At 44.2% G+C, this 19,890-nt stretch overlaps 1 protein-coding gene across 12 annotated transcripts in view; it reads left to right on the forward strand.

Annotated features, from left to right (window-relative positions):
* inpp4b (inositol polyphosphate-4-phosphatase type II B) overlaps positions 1–19,890 on the forward strand; it is a 213,152-nt gene that overhangs the window by 185,254 nt on the left and 8,008 nt on the right. For 7 of the 12 annotated variants that reach the window (XM_071407530.1, XM_071407531.1, XM_071407537.1 and 4 more), the window contains 7 exons: positions 4,596–4,771; positions 7,493–7,616; positions 8,914–9,040; positions 10,787–10,927; positions 13,015–13,112; positions 14,240–14,352; positions 15,186–15,340. In XM_071407530.1, the coding sequence (XP_071263631.1) occupies positions 4,596–4,771; positions 7,493–7,616; positions 8,914–9,040; positions 10,787–10,927; positions 13,015–13,112; positions 14,240–14,352; positions 15,186–15,340 (934 nt within the window). Of the gene's footprint in view, positions 1–4,595; positions 4,772–7,492; positions 7,617–8,913; positions 9,041–10,786; positions 10,928–13,014; positions 13,113–14,239; positions 14,636–15,185; positions 15,341–16,994; positions 17,144–19,890 lie in introns of those variants that run through there. The other 5 variants (XR_011675685.1, XR_011675686.1, XM_071407532.1 and 2 more) reach the window with 4 other exon arrangements.

Consider the following 19,890-nt stretch of genomic DNA (forward strand, 5'->3'; position numbering starts at 1 on the left):
GGACAAACATTGCGTGACTATGGTCACTTGAGTTCCCTGAACTTCTTTACCGGGCTGGATGGACTATTTTTAGGCCCGAGGTACAGGACATTTGTGATCATTTATGTTGGTAATACAACCCACGCAAAAGAAAAATATATATACCCACGCAAAAGTTGTTTTGAAGTTCTTTCCAATGTTTTAAGGGTTTATGAAAAGTGTGTTTCCATCCTGATTTTTACCAGTCCTTTGTATTGGTGTAGACCTGACGGACCAGATGGGACTCATTCCCTTCGAAACCAAAAGGAGAAACCAATGTTTTCTCTGGTAGGCACAACCTACCTGTTACCCCTATAAACAAATACCTCAAGTCAAAACTGTTACAACACACTCAGACTCTCAGAAATGACAGAATGAAGCACAGGAGGTTGGTGGCACCTTAGTTGGGGAGGACGGGCTCGTGGTAATGACCGGAGCATACAGCTAAACACATCAAGCGCTTGGTTTGATGCCGTTCCATTCGCTCCGTTCCAGCCATTATTACGAGCCCTCCTCCCCTCAGCAACCTCCACTGGAGTTAAGGTAAGAAGGAGAGAGTGCATAAATAACACATTGACCACAGAGAAGTGGAGCAAGGACCTCTTGTTATTCACACCCAGACGTTATCTCCCCTGCATCCAATCAAATCCTCTCTCAGGCCTCTGCTCAGACGAGGGCGTGTCGTGTCCCTACTACTGGCAAGTGGTTGGCAGATTGGTGCAGGCTTCAGCCTGACTGGGCGAAGGTGTTGGCTCCCGGATCAGGATAGAGTGTGTGTGTGCATGTTGGTGAATCATTAGTGTGTATGAGCATGGTAGCCGATCTAGTGACACGTATTTGTCCAAACATTCACAGAGGTAAGCAGGACCCGCAGCATTTTATTAAGGTAGAGAACAGACACAGGGAGTAAGCAGGACCCGCAGCATTTTATTAAGGTAGAGAACAGACACAGGGAGTAAGCAGGACCCGCAGCATTTTATTAAGGTAGAGAACAGACACAGGGAGTAAGCAGGACCCGCAGCATTTTATTAAGGTAGAGAACAGACACAGGGAGTAAGCAGGACCCGCAGCATTTTATTAAGGTAGAGAACAGACACAGGGAGTGGTCATCCTCAACTGTTTGAAGAGAAAGGGAGGATGAATTCTTATTTTTTTTTCCTCTGTGACACTGTTCAGACCGAGGGCTGTGATTGGTCCAGCCAAGACTCCTGTTGGCAAGGCATTGTGGGAGTTTGTCTGTTTGGATAGGGACCGGTGGGAAGAGGAAGGGTTGAATGTGTCTATAGTGTGTTTTCAAAGCGAGATAAGGCATGATTTATTTGGCAAGGGGAACCCAGATGTTGAGTGCTAAGCTTTTTTCAATCTGCTTTGTGTGGGGGTGGAGGAGGTGTGTGTGTGTGTGCGTACTTGTTTTCGTTTCTGAGTGAAAGAGAGGGGGAGAAAGGGAGCAAGAAAGGTGAGGGGGAGTGTGGGATTAAAGAGATTTGATTAGCTTTTCCTGGCTTTTGTTGGCATAAGCAGTCAGTGGAAAAAAACTATATTAAAAGTTTTTCCACAATGGTGTTCCTCACACCATCACATGTAGGCTTCGTCACAGCATTGGAGCCACGGAAGAAAGGGGGATACCTCGTCAGTTGTACAACTGAATGCATTCAACTGAAATGTGTCTTCCGCATTCCGCAGCAGATGAAAGACACATCATGCTTACTTCCCTTCGCAAACGGAAGACGTCCAGCAGTGCCATCAGCTCAGAATTGTAAGAAAACAGTGGGACCCTGGTACACCCATCTACTGTCCAGAGAAGTCTGGGCAGAAGTGGCCTTCATCGAAGACTTGCGGCCAAAAGGCCATACCTCCGACGTGGAAACAAGGCCAAGCGACTCAACTATGCACGAAAACACAGGAACTGGGGTGCAGAAAAATGGCAGCAGGTGCTCTGGACGGTCAAATATTTGGCTGTAGCAGAAGGCAGTTTGTTCGCCGAAGGGCTGGAGAGCGGTACACAAATGAGTGTCTGCAGGCAACAGTGAAGCATGGTGGAGGTTCCTTGCAAGTTTGGGGCTGCATTTCTGCAAATGGAGTTGGGATAATTTGGGATTTGGTCATAATTAATGGTCTCCTCAATGCTGAGAAGTACAGGCAGATACTTATCCACCATGCAATACCATCAGGGAGGCATCTGATTGGCCCCAAATTTATTCTGGAGCATGACAACGAACCCAAACATACAGCGAAAGTCATTAAGAACTATCTTCAGCGTAAAGAAGAACAAGGAGTCCTGGAAGTGATGGTATGGCCCCCACAGAGCCCTGATCTCAACATCATCGAGTCTGTCTGGGATTACATGAAGAGAGAGAAGCACCTGAGGCTGCCTAAAAGAACTGTGGTTAGTTCTGCAAGATGTTTGGGCCAACCTACCTGCCGAGTTCTATCAAACTGTGTGCAAGTGAGGGCCTCCCGGGTGGCGCAGTGGTCTAAGGCACTGCATCGCTGTGCCACCAGAGATTCTGGGTTCGAGCCCAGGCTCTGCTACAGTCGGCCGCAACCGGGAGGCTCATGGGGTGACGCACAATTGGCCCAGCATTGTCCGGGTTAGGGAGGGGTTGGCCGGCAGGGATATCCTTGTCTCATCTCGCACTAGCGACTCCTGTGGCGGGCTGGGCGCAGTGCACGCTGACCAGGTCGCTAGGTGTACGATGTTTCCTCCGACACATTGGTGCGGCTGGATGTGCGTTGTGTCAAGAAGCAGTGCGGCTTGGTTGGGTTGTGTTTCGACCTTCGCCTCTCCCGATTCCGTACGGGAGTTGCAGCGATGAGACAAGACAGTAACTACTACTAATTGGATACCATGAAATTGGGGAGAAAAAGGAGGTAACATTTTTTTATGAAAAAAAACTGTGCAAGTGTACCTAGAATATTTGATGCTGTTTTGAAGGCAAAGGGTGGTCACACCAAATATTGATTTGATGTAGATTTTTCTTCTGTTCACTCACTTTGCATTTTGTTAATTGATAAATATAATCTATTAACATGCCTATTTTTGAAAGCATTCTTACTTTACAGCATTATTTCACATCTGCTAAAACTTCTGCACAGTACTGTATGTTTTCCAGTTTCTTTAAATACTTTGCAAATGCAACTTATTTCTATGTAAAAACTGAAACTGTCTATTCATTCCTTTTCCATTTTAATGACTCTCTTATCCAGAACAACTTACAGTAGTGAGTGCATCCATTTTCATACTTTTTTGTGCTGGTCCCCCGTGGGAATCGAACCCATAACCCTGGCATTGCAAGCACCATTTGTACTGGTCCCCCGTGGGAATCAAACCCACAACCCTGGCATTGCAAGCACCATTTGTACTGGTCCCCCGTGGGAATCAAACCCACAACCCTGACATTGCAAGCACCATTTGTACTGGTCCCCCGTGGGAATCAAACCCACAACCCTGGCATTGAAAGCACCATTTGTACTGGTCCCGGGTGGGAATCAAACCCACAACCCTGGCATTGAAAGCACCCTGCTCTACCAACTGATCATCACAAACCACTTGATGTCATTGTTCCTACTGCAGTATCCAACAGTCATTATGAAACACCAGCCTCTTGGGTTCCTACTGCAGTATCCAACAGTCATTATGAAACACCAGCCTCTTGGGTTCCTACTGCAGTATCCAACAGTCATTATGAAACACCAGCCTCTTGGGTTCCTACTGCAGTATCCAACAGTCATTATGAAACACCAGCCTCTTGGGTTCCTACTGCAGTATCCAACAGTCATTATGAAACACCAGCCTCTTGGGTTCCTACTGCAGTATCAACAGTCATTAGAAACACCAGCCTCTTGGGTTCCTACTGCAGTATCCAACAGTCATTATGAAACACCAGCCTCTTGGGTTCCTACTGCAGTATCCAACAGTCATTATGAAACACCAGCCTCTTGGGCTCCTACTGCAGTATCCAACAGTCATTATGAAACACCAGCCTCTTGGGTTCCTACTGCAGTATCCAACAGTCATTATGAAACACCAGCCTCTTGGGTTCACTCCACTTGACCACTACATTCTCAAACCTCAGTGACTAAATCTGGATGGACTTTCTGCCTTGACCCCTGCCTTGACCCCACTGATTTTTGATATATGTTTGCTTCAGATACGTTTTGAATCCACAATTGTTTCTATATTGGAGACCCTAGAAGCTAAACAAACTGTCCAAACTATCTAAACTATGAACAAACAAAGGTCTATCTTGTAAGAAATATGTAACTAAATTAGATGTTAGAGCTGCAAACAGCTGCAAAACATTTCTCAAACATTTAAACAAACCACTGAAAGGGTTTTCAGTCCTTGGAGAACATACTGTAACTGGAGTTTTGAAACATTGTTCAGGATGGCAACTTAACATTTTCATCAACAATTCTCATCGTCTTTAAGGCGGATGCATTTCTAGGCTCCTTAATCAGCACAACTAAAGATGTAGAGAAATCAGGACACATCAGGACACACACAGATTCCAACATAAACTGTGTCATATATGGTTCTCATGTCTTCTCCTGTCATGTCTCTCTGTATGTTGCAGAAGGGGATTGGCGGGAGCAGCTCTGCCCCCTGGTGGTGAGGTTGAAGGAGTGCGTCGCGGAGGTGGTGGTGCGGGCCAGGAGGGCCATGACCTTCGTCCTGCTGCAGGAGGCGGCCTGCAGCATCCCCCAGGGACTGTTCCTCAAGCAGAGGAGGGATGTGGTCTTCAGCCAGGCGGTAGGTGGCCGTCTGTGAAATGAGGACTCCACTTTGGAAACAGCCTATAGATATTTGTTGCAATTGATTTGTCCTGTCAAGGCTCTTTAACCAATGCCAACGTTTTTCAGCTGTTAGGAAGCTAGTTATGATGTACAGTATCAAACCACCATTCAACGGCATGTGTTTGTTTACATAATTTACACAAGAGATTAGTTAACATTTCACTGACTATGTTTCTACTGAAACACTGCTCCTAACCCGAGCACATGCAGTAATTGGAAGTGATCCAGCAAGTCTTTGAAACTGATCTGGCAGCAGCTCAGACTACTTGCAGGAAAATTACATTCAGAGATGGTTTGAATTACCTTGTGACCTAGATAAACAAGTCTTTTATCAGCTGATAATGCCTTAGATTGTCATAATGTTCCATACATAATCTCTGCAGCAGGGGGTCAACTCAGTCCACAGTTGGGCGGTAGGCTTTTGTGTGAATTAGGGCTGACCCCCATTAGTTGACTGGAATGACATGGACCTCTGCATTTATTTTTGGCCAAGGGTTTCAGTAATTACACAAAGACAAATATAATTGTGCCCATCTCAGTGGACTAATCCATTCCGAAGGCCTAGACTAAAAGCCAATTTATGTTTGATCTGAAAATGTGGTCGGAGGCTCCATATGGAAGGTGTGAGGCTATTATGGAGCCTCCAGAGGCATGCAGATGCCAAATTGAGCTCTGTACCACATCGCCATGCACCTCGATGCAGAGGGCTCTGTATAGCTCTGCATTGACATGATTGGTTGACGGTAGTTTGGGCCGGTACATCCTGTATAAACACAAACTCACTTCCTTGACAACTTCCTTCACAACAGCTCTTCACTACTCTGTGAAGCGCAAGAAGTATGAATGCCCTGACTTCTGCAGAGGCCATATCAGCGTAATTTCTGCATGGCCAATGCAGACGTCGGATTGACCATGCAGCACCCAGATGCACAATGCACTTCTCTCTCCAGAATGAGCTCTCTCCCGCCAATTTGTGCACATTCATTTTTCACAACTTCATTGTGTGAATTGTTTACGGTTGGTAGTTAGTCTATATCCCGTTTCATTACATATATCACCAGTAGTACATTTACCATCATTAATTCCTATCATTTCTAAAATACAAAGTTTGTTTGGTTATGGTAATTTCTGTTAATGTTTCCAATATATTATTATTCCAGTCTTCCTGTTCTCATTGTCGGAGTGGACACATTGTTTGCAGAGCGCACAACCTATGCTACACTTGTGAGAAACACCTTTTGGTTTATTTCATTCCATTGAACAGTTTTGTCAATTCAATTTATTCATTGTCTTTTGTTTGGAGCGTTCCTGTCAATGTTGAGTAAGGACGCGCATCTGATTGTGCATAGAAGTATATACGCCTGCAAATGTAGGCATATAAATGTGCACGTTTGGGGATCTGATAGTATTTCTGATTGGCTTAATACACCACCCCTAATGAGCTGTGGAGCTTCTCAAAGTAACGTTTTCTTCACCTCAAACAGCAAGCAAACAGTCTTTTTTTTGTTTTACATCCGTTGAGAATGACAAAAGTTCCTCAATCTATTTGAAAAATCTTTTTTACTTTTTGGTAACCACTCAGCGTGAAAGGGAAAAATGTCATGCTCTGATCCAGTGGAAACATCATAAAATAGGTCTACCTGATTACTCCTTATCAGTGCTTGACTTGGACTTAAATAGGTTCCGGTACTCATTTTGGGTGCTGGTACTGTTTTATATTTAGGTGCAGGAGCTCCACAATACTTTTGACACAATATTTGCAAGCATTAGAACATTCTAGGTGCTGCTACTCAGCTCCGGTGAGCTCCTGCCCAAGTCAAGCACTGCATCTTATCCCGTGCGCAAATACCCTACAGCTGTGTCTGTCTCGAGCTCACTGGAAACGCTAAGGGCCCCAGAATATTTTATACAATGTTGCAAGTTCCCTAGCATTAGCTTTCCAGCCAGACCAAGTTAATAGTTGATACAATGTTTCAAGTTCGTTGCAGACAGGCAATGCATAGCCAATGTGATTTATAGGATTTTTTTTTATCATGATATTTTCTATCTGCAGGCTGCAATGAAGACATTATTATAAATTAAATGAAAGTCTTCCACGTAAATGTGCATAGAATAACTATAACTGGCACACAGATCAGTAGAAAGGGTAAGATAAATTGGCATTCCACATGAGAAAGGTTGCAGACTCCTCATGTAGCTTATTACCGGCAACTTCAGGAGAGTAACGGACGAATCTGCGAAATCCAGCAGGAGCGAGAGGAGAATGGTTAAGTTTTTTTTTCTACTGGTTATCTAGATCTCAGGCTCCCTCTTGAATAATTTGTGTGTTATTTAATCAAACAGTAAGCTTAAAGCATCAGACAAGCTCAATGCATATAGTTGATTTTATTGAAACACATAGGGTGTGTCTTTATATGGAAAAATGCATGTAAAAAAAAGTGTAGACCAATTGATTGGTTGAAAGAACAGATTACTTTTGGTCGACCAAGGTTTTTGGGGGCGGGGACTGCCCTAGTGTGAATGCCTTGCTCTTTGCCCAACTGGATACAGAGATAATAATATAAATGGATGATGTGAATAAATTATGTAGTGTGCCATTTTGCTTTTTGATTGAACCCTGACGATGTGCCATGTTGCTTTTTGATTGAACCCTGTGTGTGTGTGTGTGTGTGTACAGCTAGCTGCGTTGGCGTGTGGTTTCGTCATGAGGCTGTACGCAGGGATGGAGGATAAGGGCTTCCTCAGGCAGCTCCACCTAGTGGGCCTGGTGGCACAGTTCGAAAGCCTGCTAAGCACCTACAGTGAGTACTCTAGTAGGGTCAAAGGTCAACTGTCTTACACACTGATCTAAGGTCTGTTTTTGCATTTCCACCCCTAACAGTGGAGTTTAGGATTGAGGGAAGGTAAGCTCATCCGAGATCTGTGTCTAAGGGTAACTTTTACCTAAAGGATTACCCAATTTGAAAGGTCCTTCAAGACTAACAAAGAGTACAGGAAGTTGTATAACATGCTTTAATACAGTAACGCACAATTAATAAAAATGGTACCATTTGATAATTGTTTGTACCATTTGTCATAATTGTGCATTACCATGATAGAATGTGTAATGCAGTTTAAAACCATTATATTTACATGATCCACATCTATACCATTGTATAAATTAGGCAATACCATGGTGTTTTTTAGGTGCATGGCAGTACCATCATACTTCAAAGCTAAAACCATGGTACATTTCCATGATTCAGATCTATACCATGGTATAAATTATGCAATACCATGGTCATATTTAGGTACAATGGTAATTTCATGGTAGTACCATCATACTTCAAGGCTAAAACCATGGTACATTTCCGAGATTAAGACTGTACCATGGTATTAGTGAAAATACAATAGGATTACCATGGTTATGAATGAAAATACCGTAGTGGTAGCATGGTACATTTTTGTAAGGGATAGTTTGAAGGCATGTACTGCAGAAAGATTATCTGGTTACCATGGAGACGGCCTGATTCATTGACTAAAAGTCTCATCAAAGAGATAGAACTTCTACGATCAAGACAAGATTTTTTTTAAATGCCTCAGAAGATAATAAACCACTTTTCACGTAGTTACTTTCTTCTGAACTTGTTTATATTACTTTCTAGTACTTCAAGCTAGTTTACAGAGTATCTAGCTAACTAGCCAGCTAGGTTTGTAGCTATGAATTGTTAATCTTCCATTGTTTAGCTAAGTAGCTAGCTGGTTGATGTTTTCCTTTCGTAACCAGGGCAGATTTAAGCAACAATCACCTCCCTAACTGCTGTTTACATTGATATCCATACTGAATGAAGCAGTTATGGGACCTCATGGGCACCCTTAACTTTTCACTTAATTTAAGGGGGAACTCACCTTAAAATTATTTGTGCAACTGACTTAAAGTTAAGGAAACTTTTTAAGGGAAATGATAAGGGGAAAATTAACTTAAGGTGTTTTATGCAACTGGGCCCTATTGCCCGTTTTGTTGCCCAGTGTATTTCTCCTAGTATGACCAGAACAGATTGTCTACTTCAAGTGAACAGGAAGTAACCTCTAATTTACTAATTGGTGTTGCTGTTACAGGTGAGGAGATTGGCATGCTGGAGGACATGGAGGTGGGCATCTCAGACCTGCACCGGGTGGCCTTCAAGATCACCCAGGCCAAGACAGACGACCCCTGTGACCTGCAACCTGTAGTCATCGGCAGGCGGTGAGACTCTATTACCCAACATCCTTTAACCAGTGATTTTGTCATTACATGGGAGATTACATAGTGTGAAATAGTTTTTTTTTTTAGAGATCAGCTTGGGGACTTCATACATCATATCATACTGTAATACAGAGTAATACATTATTATTGATCCAACTTGGCAAATTGTTTTATCAGGTGTATCAGGTGTATAGCTTTTCCTATTCTCTCTTGGACAGATCTCCGTAAACATAACTGGTACCGTATAATCTGTTGGGAAGAAATGGGATGGGTGGGATAATGAGTAGCAGTAGTTCCTGTGTTTGGGTTTTTCGTCACTGGTTATTTGGACAAATCACGATTTCGCAGGTGTTAGCATCTTTCAAATTTAGAAAGGGGAGTGCGCCTCCCGGGTGGCGCAGTAGTCTAAAGCACTGCATCGCAGTGCTAGCTGTGCCAACAGAGATCCTGGGTTCAAGCCCAGGCTCTGTCGCACCGGGAGGCCCATGGGGCGGCGCACAATTGGCCCAGCCTCATCCGGGTTGGGGAGGGTTTGGCCGGCAGGGATATCCTTGTCTCATTGCGCACTAGTGACTCCTGTGGCGGGCCGGGCGCAGTGCACGCTGACCAGGTCGCCAGGTGTACGGTGTTTCCTCCGACACATTGGTGCGACTGGCTTCCGGGTTGGATGTGCACTGTGTCAAGAAGCAGTGCGGCTTGGTTGGGTTGTGTTTCGGAGGACGCATGGCTCTCGACCTTCGCCTCTCCCGGGAGTTGCAGCGATGAGACAAGTCTGTAACTACTACCAATTGGATACCACGAAATTGGGGAGGAAAATGTAAAAAAATTAAATATGGCCTGTAACCTGCAAATAGAGAGGGTGGAGCTCCTCGTTCTGGTTCCGCTCCTCGTTCTAGCATCTCTTCTCTTAACACGTATGGACCCAGAACTTAATCGAGCAGCTGACCGATTACATGAGACTATAGTTCTGGGTTAACCGAGATTAAGCTTTTCCTATTTCACCAATTCTACCTACTGATTGAGGGGGTGTAGATTGTAGTCTACTTATTCCGAAAGCAGTAGACATACTGCAGCGAATTTGGGAGGTAACCAGGGTTGAAAAGTCCTTAAAAACATTTATTTTCCATCTGACAAAAATGAATAGGTTAGCTTCCACATGACTTACAGTGAGACATTTCCAGTTATCCAGGCTAATCTACTTCAAGTCGATTGTAATAATAAAACACATGTATTTGATTGGTCGTGACTTGTATCATTATTTGAAAATATTCCACTTAAGCCTGACTGTGTTTGTTTAAACAACTGATCCTGTATCTCAGTAACGGGAGTTGCAACACATTTCTCTTAATGCTGACGTGCTGTAAACCTGTCAGATGGGTGATACATAGTATTATATGACTATCAGACCAAGCTAATCAGTGCCATGTCAAGGCCCAGTGAAAGTTGTGTGGACATTGCGCCATCCTACTTACTGTAACTTGAGACTCCACCAAGCCTCTGTTCAGGCTTGTGCTCAGATTTGAAGCGTTAAAAGTGCTTCATAGTTGATATGTGATGCTTTGATGTCCACGCATATCAAATCTCTGTTTACACTTTCTCTTTCACGCTTCGCTCCTCCCTCCCTGCCTCTCTCCTTCCTTCCTTCGTTCCTTCCTAACTTCCTTCATACCTCCAACTCTCTCTCTCTTTCCCGTCCTCCCATTCTCCCTTCCTCTCCCTCTCTCCCTCCCGCCTAACTCCCTCCAGCGACCATTATACTGTAGAAGTGCCATTACCGCGGCTGGTCTTCCAGACGTTACCCCATGAGATCAAAGAGGGCAAGGCGTTGCAGGTTTACCCGGTGCTCTTCAACGTGGGAATCAATGAACAGCAGACAATAGCAGACAGGTACCGGAACACTTTGCTCTTTTACGGGCGAATCATATCTTCCACTTTAGTTCCAAATGTTCACTTATTCTCCCATTGACATCAGTTCATGATTAAGTGCCATTTTGACTGAAGTAGAAGTTCAGTCAACCAGCCTTTACTGATCCCTTAGTTTCTTCGGTTACACGCTATGGGAGAAAAAACATTTGTTTTGGATGAGATGATGTTGTCTATAGAGTCATTTCCCATCATACTCCCAAGGTCATTGTCACCCAGTGTAATGTTATCGCCTTTGGAGCATCGAATAGGATTGTTTCTATCCAGCCAGTAAGCCTGGTTTGAGACAGGATATCGTGGCCTAAGGCTCACATTCAGAAAGAACCAGTGTTAGTGGTCATTTATTGCAATCATTTCAAGACTGCCAGACCTACGTCACTTCTGGAATGCACACGATCAGTCTCACTGACCCGTAACTTGTACTTTCATTGTGGAGGGGTCTGTGGATCTGTCTCCATCCATTAGGACATTCCTCACACGTGATATCTCACACTTGGGTGATAGGCATTTACAAAGTCACACTGATTGCCGTAACGGGGGGTGCTATGGTAATCAACTGACATTCCAAACTGAACAAGCATGTCTCCTGTTCCGTCATAAAATGTGATTCATATATGCAGCCTCTCATCAAATCAAATCAAAGTTTATTTGTCACGTGCGCCGAATACAACAGGTGTAGACCTTTTGACCAACACGTTTCTCATAAGGACCTATAAGCTCCGCACATTGGTTTTTCTGCTAATTAGACTTTTTTCCCCCAACTTTGAACAAGCATATCTCCGATAACGACCTATATCACTACGGTACTTAAAATGAAATGATATAATAATTGTCACTAACTGACATAAGAAGGAGCGCTCTGTCATTCGTGGGGGACAACATGTTTACTGTAGACTTGTTCTCTCTTTCTCCCTGTACAGATTAACTTGTCCTTTCAGGTTCTCTTTCTCCCTGTACAGATGAACTTGTCCTTTCATGTTCTCATTTTCCCTGTACAGATTAACTTGTCCTTTCAGGTTCTCTTTCTCCCTGTACAGATTAACTTGTCCTTTCAGGTTCTCTTTCTCCCTGTACAGATTAATTTGTCCTTTCAGGTTCTCTTTCTCCCTGTACAGATTAACTTGTCCTTTCAGGTTCTCTTTCTCCCTGTACAGATTAACTTGTCCTTTCAGGTTCTCTTTCTCCCTGTACAGATGAACTTGTCCTTTCAGGTTCTCTTTCTCCCTGTACAGATGAACTTGTCCTTTCAGGTTCTCTTTCTCCCTGTACAGATTAACTTGTCCTTTCAGGTTCTCTTTCTCCCTGTACAGATTAACTTGTCCTTTCAGGTTCTCTTTCTCCCTGTACAGATTAACTTGTCCTTTCAGGTTCTCTTTCTCCCTGTACTGATTAACTTGTCCTTTCAGGTTCTCTTTCTCCCTGTACAGATTAACTTGTCCTTTCAGGTTCTCTTTCTCCCTGTACAGATTAATTTGTCCTTTCAGGTTCTCTTTCTCCCTGTACAGATTAACTTGTCCTTTCAGGTTCTCTTTCTCCCTGTACAGATTAATTTGTCCTTTCAGGTTCTCTTTCTCCCTGTACAGATTAACTTGTCCTTTCAGGTTCTCTTTCTCCCTGTACAGATTAACTTGTCCTTTCAGGTTCTCTTTCTCCCTGTACAGATTAACTTGTCCTTTCAGGTTCTCTTTCTCCCTGTACAGATGAACTTGTCCTTTCAGGTTCTCTTTCTCCCTGTACAGATTAACTTGTCCTTTCAGGTTCTCTTTCTCCCTGTACAGATTAACTTGTCCTTTCAGGTTCTCTTTCTCCCTGTACAGATTAACTTGTCCTTTCAGGTTCTCTTTCTCCCTGTACAGATTAACTTGTCCTTTCAGGTTCTCTTTCTCCCTGTACAGATTAACTTGTCCTTTCAGGTTCTCTTTCTCCCTGTACAGATTAACTTGTCCTTTCAGGTTCTCTTTCTCCCTGTACAGATTAATTTGTCCTTTCATGTTCTCATTTTCCCTGTACAGATTAACTTGTCCTTTCATGTTCTCATTCTCCCTGTACAGATTCGGAGACATCTCTTTGCAAGAGAGGATAAACCAGAGGAACTTTGAGATTTTAGACAGTTATTACAAATCACTAAGGGATAAGGTGCCATCAGAATGTAAGTGCATCAACTGCCACTTCAACATCAAAACATCAGAAGTATATAAATGTCATCTATCATCATGCAATAGTATCCATCTTGCTTTTTTATTGAACACATTTTGACTTCATCCCACAGAAGAAAATGAGTTCTGTATATTGTAACGACGATCCATGCCCATTTGTGAATAAGCAACATACACTGAGTGTACAAAACATTAAGAACATCTTCCTAATATTGAATTGCACTTCCCGCCTTTTGCCCTCAGAACAGCTTCAATTGGTCGGGCATGGACTCAACAAGGTGTCGAAAGCGTTCCTCAGGGATGCTGGCCAATGTTGACTCTAATGCTTCCCACAGGTGTTCAAGTTGGCTGGATGTCATTTGGGTGGTGGACCATTCTTGATTTACACAGGAAACTGTTGAAACCTTCCTGTTCTTGACACAAACCGGTGTGCCTGGCACATAATTCCATGCCCCGTTCAAAGGCACTTTAATATTTTGTCTTGCCCATTCACCCTCTGAATGGCACACATACACCATCCATGTCTCAATTGTCTCAAGGCTTAGAAATCCTTCTTTAACCTGTCTCCTCCCCTTCATCTACACTGGTTGAAGTGGATTTAACAAGTGACATCAATAAGGGATCATAGCTTTCACCTGGATTCACCTGGTCAGTCTATGTCATGGAAAGAGCAGGTGTTCATAATGTTTTGTACACTCAGTGTAGTTTTATTACAGACAGAAGATACAATGTGTCTTTATTTTACAGTCCAACACACACACACACACACACACACACACACCGGTATTTCCATTTCCCGTCTACCATCGATTCAGGTCCTGTAAAATACAACCATGTGGGTCAGATTTGCAGACAGATACACGACCACAGAGATCTACGTTTGTGATGATGTTATTGTTGTTGTTCCACACAACAGCTCCTTTCATCCATCTGTCAGTAGTTTCCACAGATGTCCTCATTCTCGTTGTCAGTGTACCGTATCTTTATCTTATCAATACCTGCATCCTGCCTGTCGCATGAATACACACACACACACACACACAACTCCTTCCTGTTACAGCTCTGTCGAGCAGCCAAATGAACCAACCAAAGCCAACTCGCGTTTCGTTTCCTTTCACAGGTCTGCCATGTTTTCAGACCCAGACGGACTTGAAAGATTTACTTGGAACCCTGGGCCAGAATGTAGTGACGAAGAAGAGAAAGAATGTGGAGATACTGTGGCTCGCTGGAACGGTGAGGATAGCATAAGATGCATAAAAAGTGGATCCATTCTTACACGTCTGGCTTGACGTCGTTCATGCAAACTTGTCAGCCTGCTAATGTCCCTACTTATGGAGGTTGATACATTGGTGCCCTGAGGAGAAGTTTTGAACTTGTGAATGCAATGCACCTGCTACAATGAAGACTTCATAAACATATTCGACATCTGGCAGAAGACCATGCAAGGCTCCAAATAACCCTGATCATTTAGGGGAAATCTCCCAGAGAATGGGCATCCGATTACCTAATCACATAGGTAGGCATAGAGCAGCAATGGAAGTTACACGTGACCGATTTATATCATAAACTGTATCCAGCCAAACCAATCTGGAACCCCACACACACATGACTAATAACACTATTGATAAAGGAGTAAAGGTTGAACACACACATTCCTTTCAAGCTAATTATTCCTCTGGTATTTGGCTAATGATTCCTCTGGTATATCCAGGGACTTCAGACAGTCTTTGGAAAATGAAAGCAGATCTGTTCTGGTTGTAACTATGAGCTTCCTTCTCTTTCCCTCCCTGGTCTCTGGAATTAGCTGCGCCTGAAAAGGAATGTAGTCTGGGAAACATCATATAAGCAGCTGCATAGAAAGTAGTGCACTTTCACTTTTGAAGTGAAAATTATTTTTAGAAGAACAAAAACATGTTTTCATTGAATTCCCGATGGAGTTTCCAGGGTACTTTTCTTCCCAATTCTACCTCACAGTCAGAGTAGTTTTCAGTTATGCATTATGTTTAAAATAGTTTGTTTTTGTTTACGTTATTGAGGTGTTTTTCTCTGCTTGTCCCTCGGTCCAGATCTGCCGGCGGCTGAACGGGATCAGGTTCACCAGCTGTAAAAGTGCCAAAGACAGGACGTCGATGTCTGTAACCCTAGAGCAGTGTGCCCTGCTGAGAGACGAGCACCAGCTCAACAAGGATTACTTCATACGAGCCCTGGACTGCATGCGGAGGTGAGAGAGAGAAACTCAACTTTGGGGGAGAGGTCTTAAAAGTTATTTCCTGATTTTATAGTAGGGCTCCTCGCGTTCTATCTCCTCGCGTTTTCTCTCCTTGCCTCATTCTCAAAAGGAAGGAATGGGGTGGGAAGTGAACATTGAAGGGGGAAATCTGGGGACTGGAACCTCCAATCTGCTTCACCACTGCTTGCATCACTTCCCTCTAATGTTTTGAGGTGGTCGTGGTGGTGAGTGAATGGGAGGAGGTCTACCTAAGGAATGGACTTTTGAGATTTCCCTTTATGTCTCTGGGCCCTGAAGTTGATTGGGTAACCTGGTCAGGAAAACTCCTGGTCCTAATTATAATAAACTCCAGGAGTCTTTCCTGACTAAGTAACCGACCTCACTGGGGAAAAACTCCAGGCTCTATGTATGCCAATATTCCCTCATTGTGAAAAGTAACTAATGTCTGAAAGGACAGGGAAAGTGGCAAACATCCTGCTGATCGATCTGTGGATGCCAACTGGCTAATGGAGCTCAGTGGCATGCGCAAACACACAGCAGCACGTCTATCACACTGTTCACTGGCACCACCCATTTCACCACCCCTAGTTGGTGTCAGAAGCCCCGCCCTGATAGCCTGCCTCATCCCATCTGACTTGGTCAAAGTTCACATCAGAGCCACGTCGTAGCTTGGCATGGGCCCTGCTTGAATACTTTAGAAATGTGTCATTCCCTCCCTTCCTTCTCTCAAATATCACTGATCTGATGTGACTGGGTGGGTGAAAGCTACAGTGCTGTATCTAAAGGAACCCATGTTGTCACCTATCCAATGTTGTGAGATCAGTGATAACCTAATATAGCATTTCTACAGCATTTGAACAGGGCCTATAGTGCATCATGATGGCACATTCCCATAATCACCCTCTCTACTGTCTGTCCTCATGATGTCAGAAGCCCTCAACCATGTGACCTGAGGTTACCCAGAGATGAGAGCGTACAATTTTGTCAACAGAGAATTTGGCAGAAGAACACATGATCACCACAACTTCCTTTTTTACATTTATTTATTTAATTGTACCCCCTTTTCTCCCCAATTTTGTGGTATCCAATTGGTAGTTAGTCTTGTCCCATCGTTGCAACTCCCGTACGGACTCAGGAGAGGCGAAGGTCGAGAGCTGTGCGTCCTCCGAAACACAACCCAGCGAAGCTACACTGCTTCTTGACACAATGCCCGCTTAACCCGGAAGCCAGCCACACCAATGTGTTGGAGGAAACACCCTACACCTGGCGACTGTGTCGGCGTGCACTGCGCACGGCCCGCCACAGGAGTCGCTAGTGCGCAATGGGACAAAAACATCCCTGCCGGCCAAACCCTCCCCTCACCCGGACGACGCTGGGCCAATTGTGCGCCGCCCCATGGGTCTCCCGGTCGTGGCCGGCTGCGACAGAGCCTGGACTTGAACCAGGATCTCTAGTGGCACAGCCTTCGACCACTGCGCCACTGGGGAGGCCCACCACAACTATCTTAACAGTCAATTGTATTTGGCTCGTGAAGACATCAAAACTATGAAATAACACATTTGGAATCATGTAGTAACCTTGATGATAGCTTTGCACACTCTTGGCATTCTCTCAACCAGCTTCACCTGGAATGTTTTTCCAACAGTCTTGAAGGAGAGGTGGACCGCAGAGTGAAGGAAAAGCAGCCAACAAATGCTCAGCAAAAGTGCGAACTCCTTCGACTGTTGGAAAAACATTCCAGGTGAAGCTGGTTGAGAGAATGCCAAGAGTGTGCGAAACTGTCATCAAGGCAAAGGTTGGCTACTTTGAAGAATCTCAAATATAAAATATATTTTGATTTGTTTAACACTTTTTTGGTTACTACATGATTCCATATGTGTTATTTCATAGTTTTGATGTCTTCACTAGCCAAATAGAATTGACTGTTAAGACAGTATACAATAGTAAAAATAAAGAAAAACCCTTGAATGAGCAGGTGTGTCCAAACTTTGACTGGTACTGTGTCTTAACAGTCAGTTGTATTTGACTAGTTAGCGGTTTTGTCATAAATAATGAAAGTAAACATTCGGTATGTGGTAAAGACAAAATGGTTGCTTGTACTATACACAAAACACATCCCAAAAGAACTTGGAATAGACTTTATAGACATGTTTTATTCATACAAGCTATTCTTTCCCAGATTTGATGGGCAACATGACGAGAGTTTGTGGGTGCTTGAGTATCTAAGGAATCTTTGTTTAATCTGTGCACCAATTGTAACATTTCAGCACTTTGCCCACGAATGGATTGAATGAAATTCAACCTCAAACAAAGAGTGATTATCAGAGCTGGAGAATGGATCTGCTTTCCCATGTGTTCCAGTGTCAAGAGGGTTCAGACAGAGTGACACTGGAAGATAGCTGTAGGCTTGACCCGTCTATGCAAAGTTGAACCGGTAACTATCAATCTTCAGTAAATACGTTTAAGTACTGAGCAGCTGTAAATATCAAATCAAATTTGATTTGTCACATGCACCGAATATAACGGGTGTAGACTTTACCGTGAAATGCTTACTTACAAGCCCTTAACCAACAGTGCAGTTCAAGAAATAGAGATAATTAAGTATGATGGATCTTTCTTTCGACATAGTTTTGTCAGAATAGCCTGTATACTGTGCACCACATAATGTAAACGGTCAGTTGAATGTGGCTAGTTAGTGATATTCCCATGAGTAAAAAAGTGTGGAGCAAATATCTGGGGAAGTCAAATGCCGGTCTTTTGCTTTAAGAAATGCTATCACACCCACTGTCTGCAACTGCATACACTGTGTGTTCACACGTCTAAGGGGGATACCTAGTCAGTTGTCCAACTGAATGTATTCAACTGAAATGTGTCTTTCACATTTAACCCAACCCCTCTGAATCAGAGAGGTGCGGGGGGCTGCCTTAATCGACATCCACGTCTTCGGCACCCGGGGAACAGTGGGTTAACTGCCTTGCTCAGGGGCAGAACGACAAAGGTAACAGGAGCAAGAAAGATACAGCTCAGATGATCACTTAAGCAGAGTCTGAGAGAACTAAGTCATTTCTAAAACACTGTTGGATAAAACTGGTTTATGTTTGGAGAAAAGGGAGTGCTTTGATAATATCGAGGGTCGTTATGAGGCTTGTAGAACCGGTTATGGTGAGACAGTGTTGTGGCTTTGGAGCTGTCCAAGAATAAACCGGCTCTACAACAAGCCTACGGCTATAAAATGTCATCATTAGAGACTGTGCCTACTAATAATCGAAAACTTCAGAGTTAATCCAAATAACTTCACAGATCTTCATTGTAAAGGGTTTAAACACTGTTTCCCATGCTTTTTCAATGACCCATAAACAATTAATGAACATGCACCTGTGGAACGGACGTTAAGACACTAACAGCTTATAGACGGTAGGCAATTAAGGTCACAGTTATGAAAACTTAGGACACTAAAGAGGCCGTTCTACTGACTCTGAAAAACACCAAAAGAAAGATGCCCAGGGTCCCTGCTCATCTGCGTGAACGTGCCTTAGGCATGCTGCAAGGAGGCATGAGGACTGCAGATGTGGCCAGGGCAATACATTGCAATGTCTGTACAGTGAGACGCCTAAGACAGCGCTACAGGGAGACAGGACGGACAGCTGATCGTCCTCGCAGTGGCAGACCACATGTAACAACACCTGCACATGATCGGTACATCCGAACATCACACCTGCGGAACAGGTACACGATGGCAACAACAACTGCCCGAGTTACACCAGGAACGTACAATCCCTCCATCAGTGCTCAGACTGTCCGCAATAGGCTGAGAGAGGCTGGACTGAGGGCTTGTAGGCCTGTTGTAAGGCAGGTCCTCACCAGACATCACCAGCATCAACATTGCCTACGGGCACAAACCCACTGTCGCTGGACCAGACAGGACTGGCAAAAAGTGCTCTTCACTGACGAGTCACGGTTTTGTCTCACCAGGGGTGATGGTCAGATTCGCGTTTATCGTCGAAGGAATGAGCGTTACACCGAGGCCTGTACTCTGGAGCGGGGTCAATTTGGAGGTGGAGGGTCCGTCATGGTCTGGGGCCGTGTGTCACAGCATCATCGGACTGAGCTTGTTGTCATTGCAGGCGATCTCAACATCCTCCTCCCTCATGTGGTACTCTTCCTGCAGGCTCATCCTGACATGACCCTCCAGCATGACAATGCCACCAGCCATACCTCTCGTTCTGTGCGTGATTTCCTGCAAGACAGGCCATGGACAGCGAAGAGCCCGGATCTCAATCCTATTGAGCATGTCTGGGACCTATTAGATCGGAGGGTGAGGGCTAGGGCCATTCCCCCCCAGAAATGTCCGGGAACTTGCAGGTGCCTTGGTGGAAGTGGGGTAACATCTCACAGCAAGAACTGGCAAATCTGGTGTAGTCCATGAGGAGGAGATGCACTGCAGAATTTAATGCAGCTGGTGGCCACACCAGATACTGACTGTTACTTTTGATTTTGACCCCCCCCCCCCCCCTTTGTTCAGGGACACATTATTCATTTCT

The sequence above is a fragment of the Salvelinus alpinus genome, chromosome 6 (assembly GCF_045679555.1).
Source record: "Salvelinus alpinus chromosome 6, SLU_Salpinus.1, whole genome shotgun sequence".
NCBI classification, from domain to species: Eukaryota; Metazoa; Chordata; class Actinopteri; order Salmoniformes; family Salmonidae; genus Salvelinus; species Salvelinus alpinus.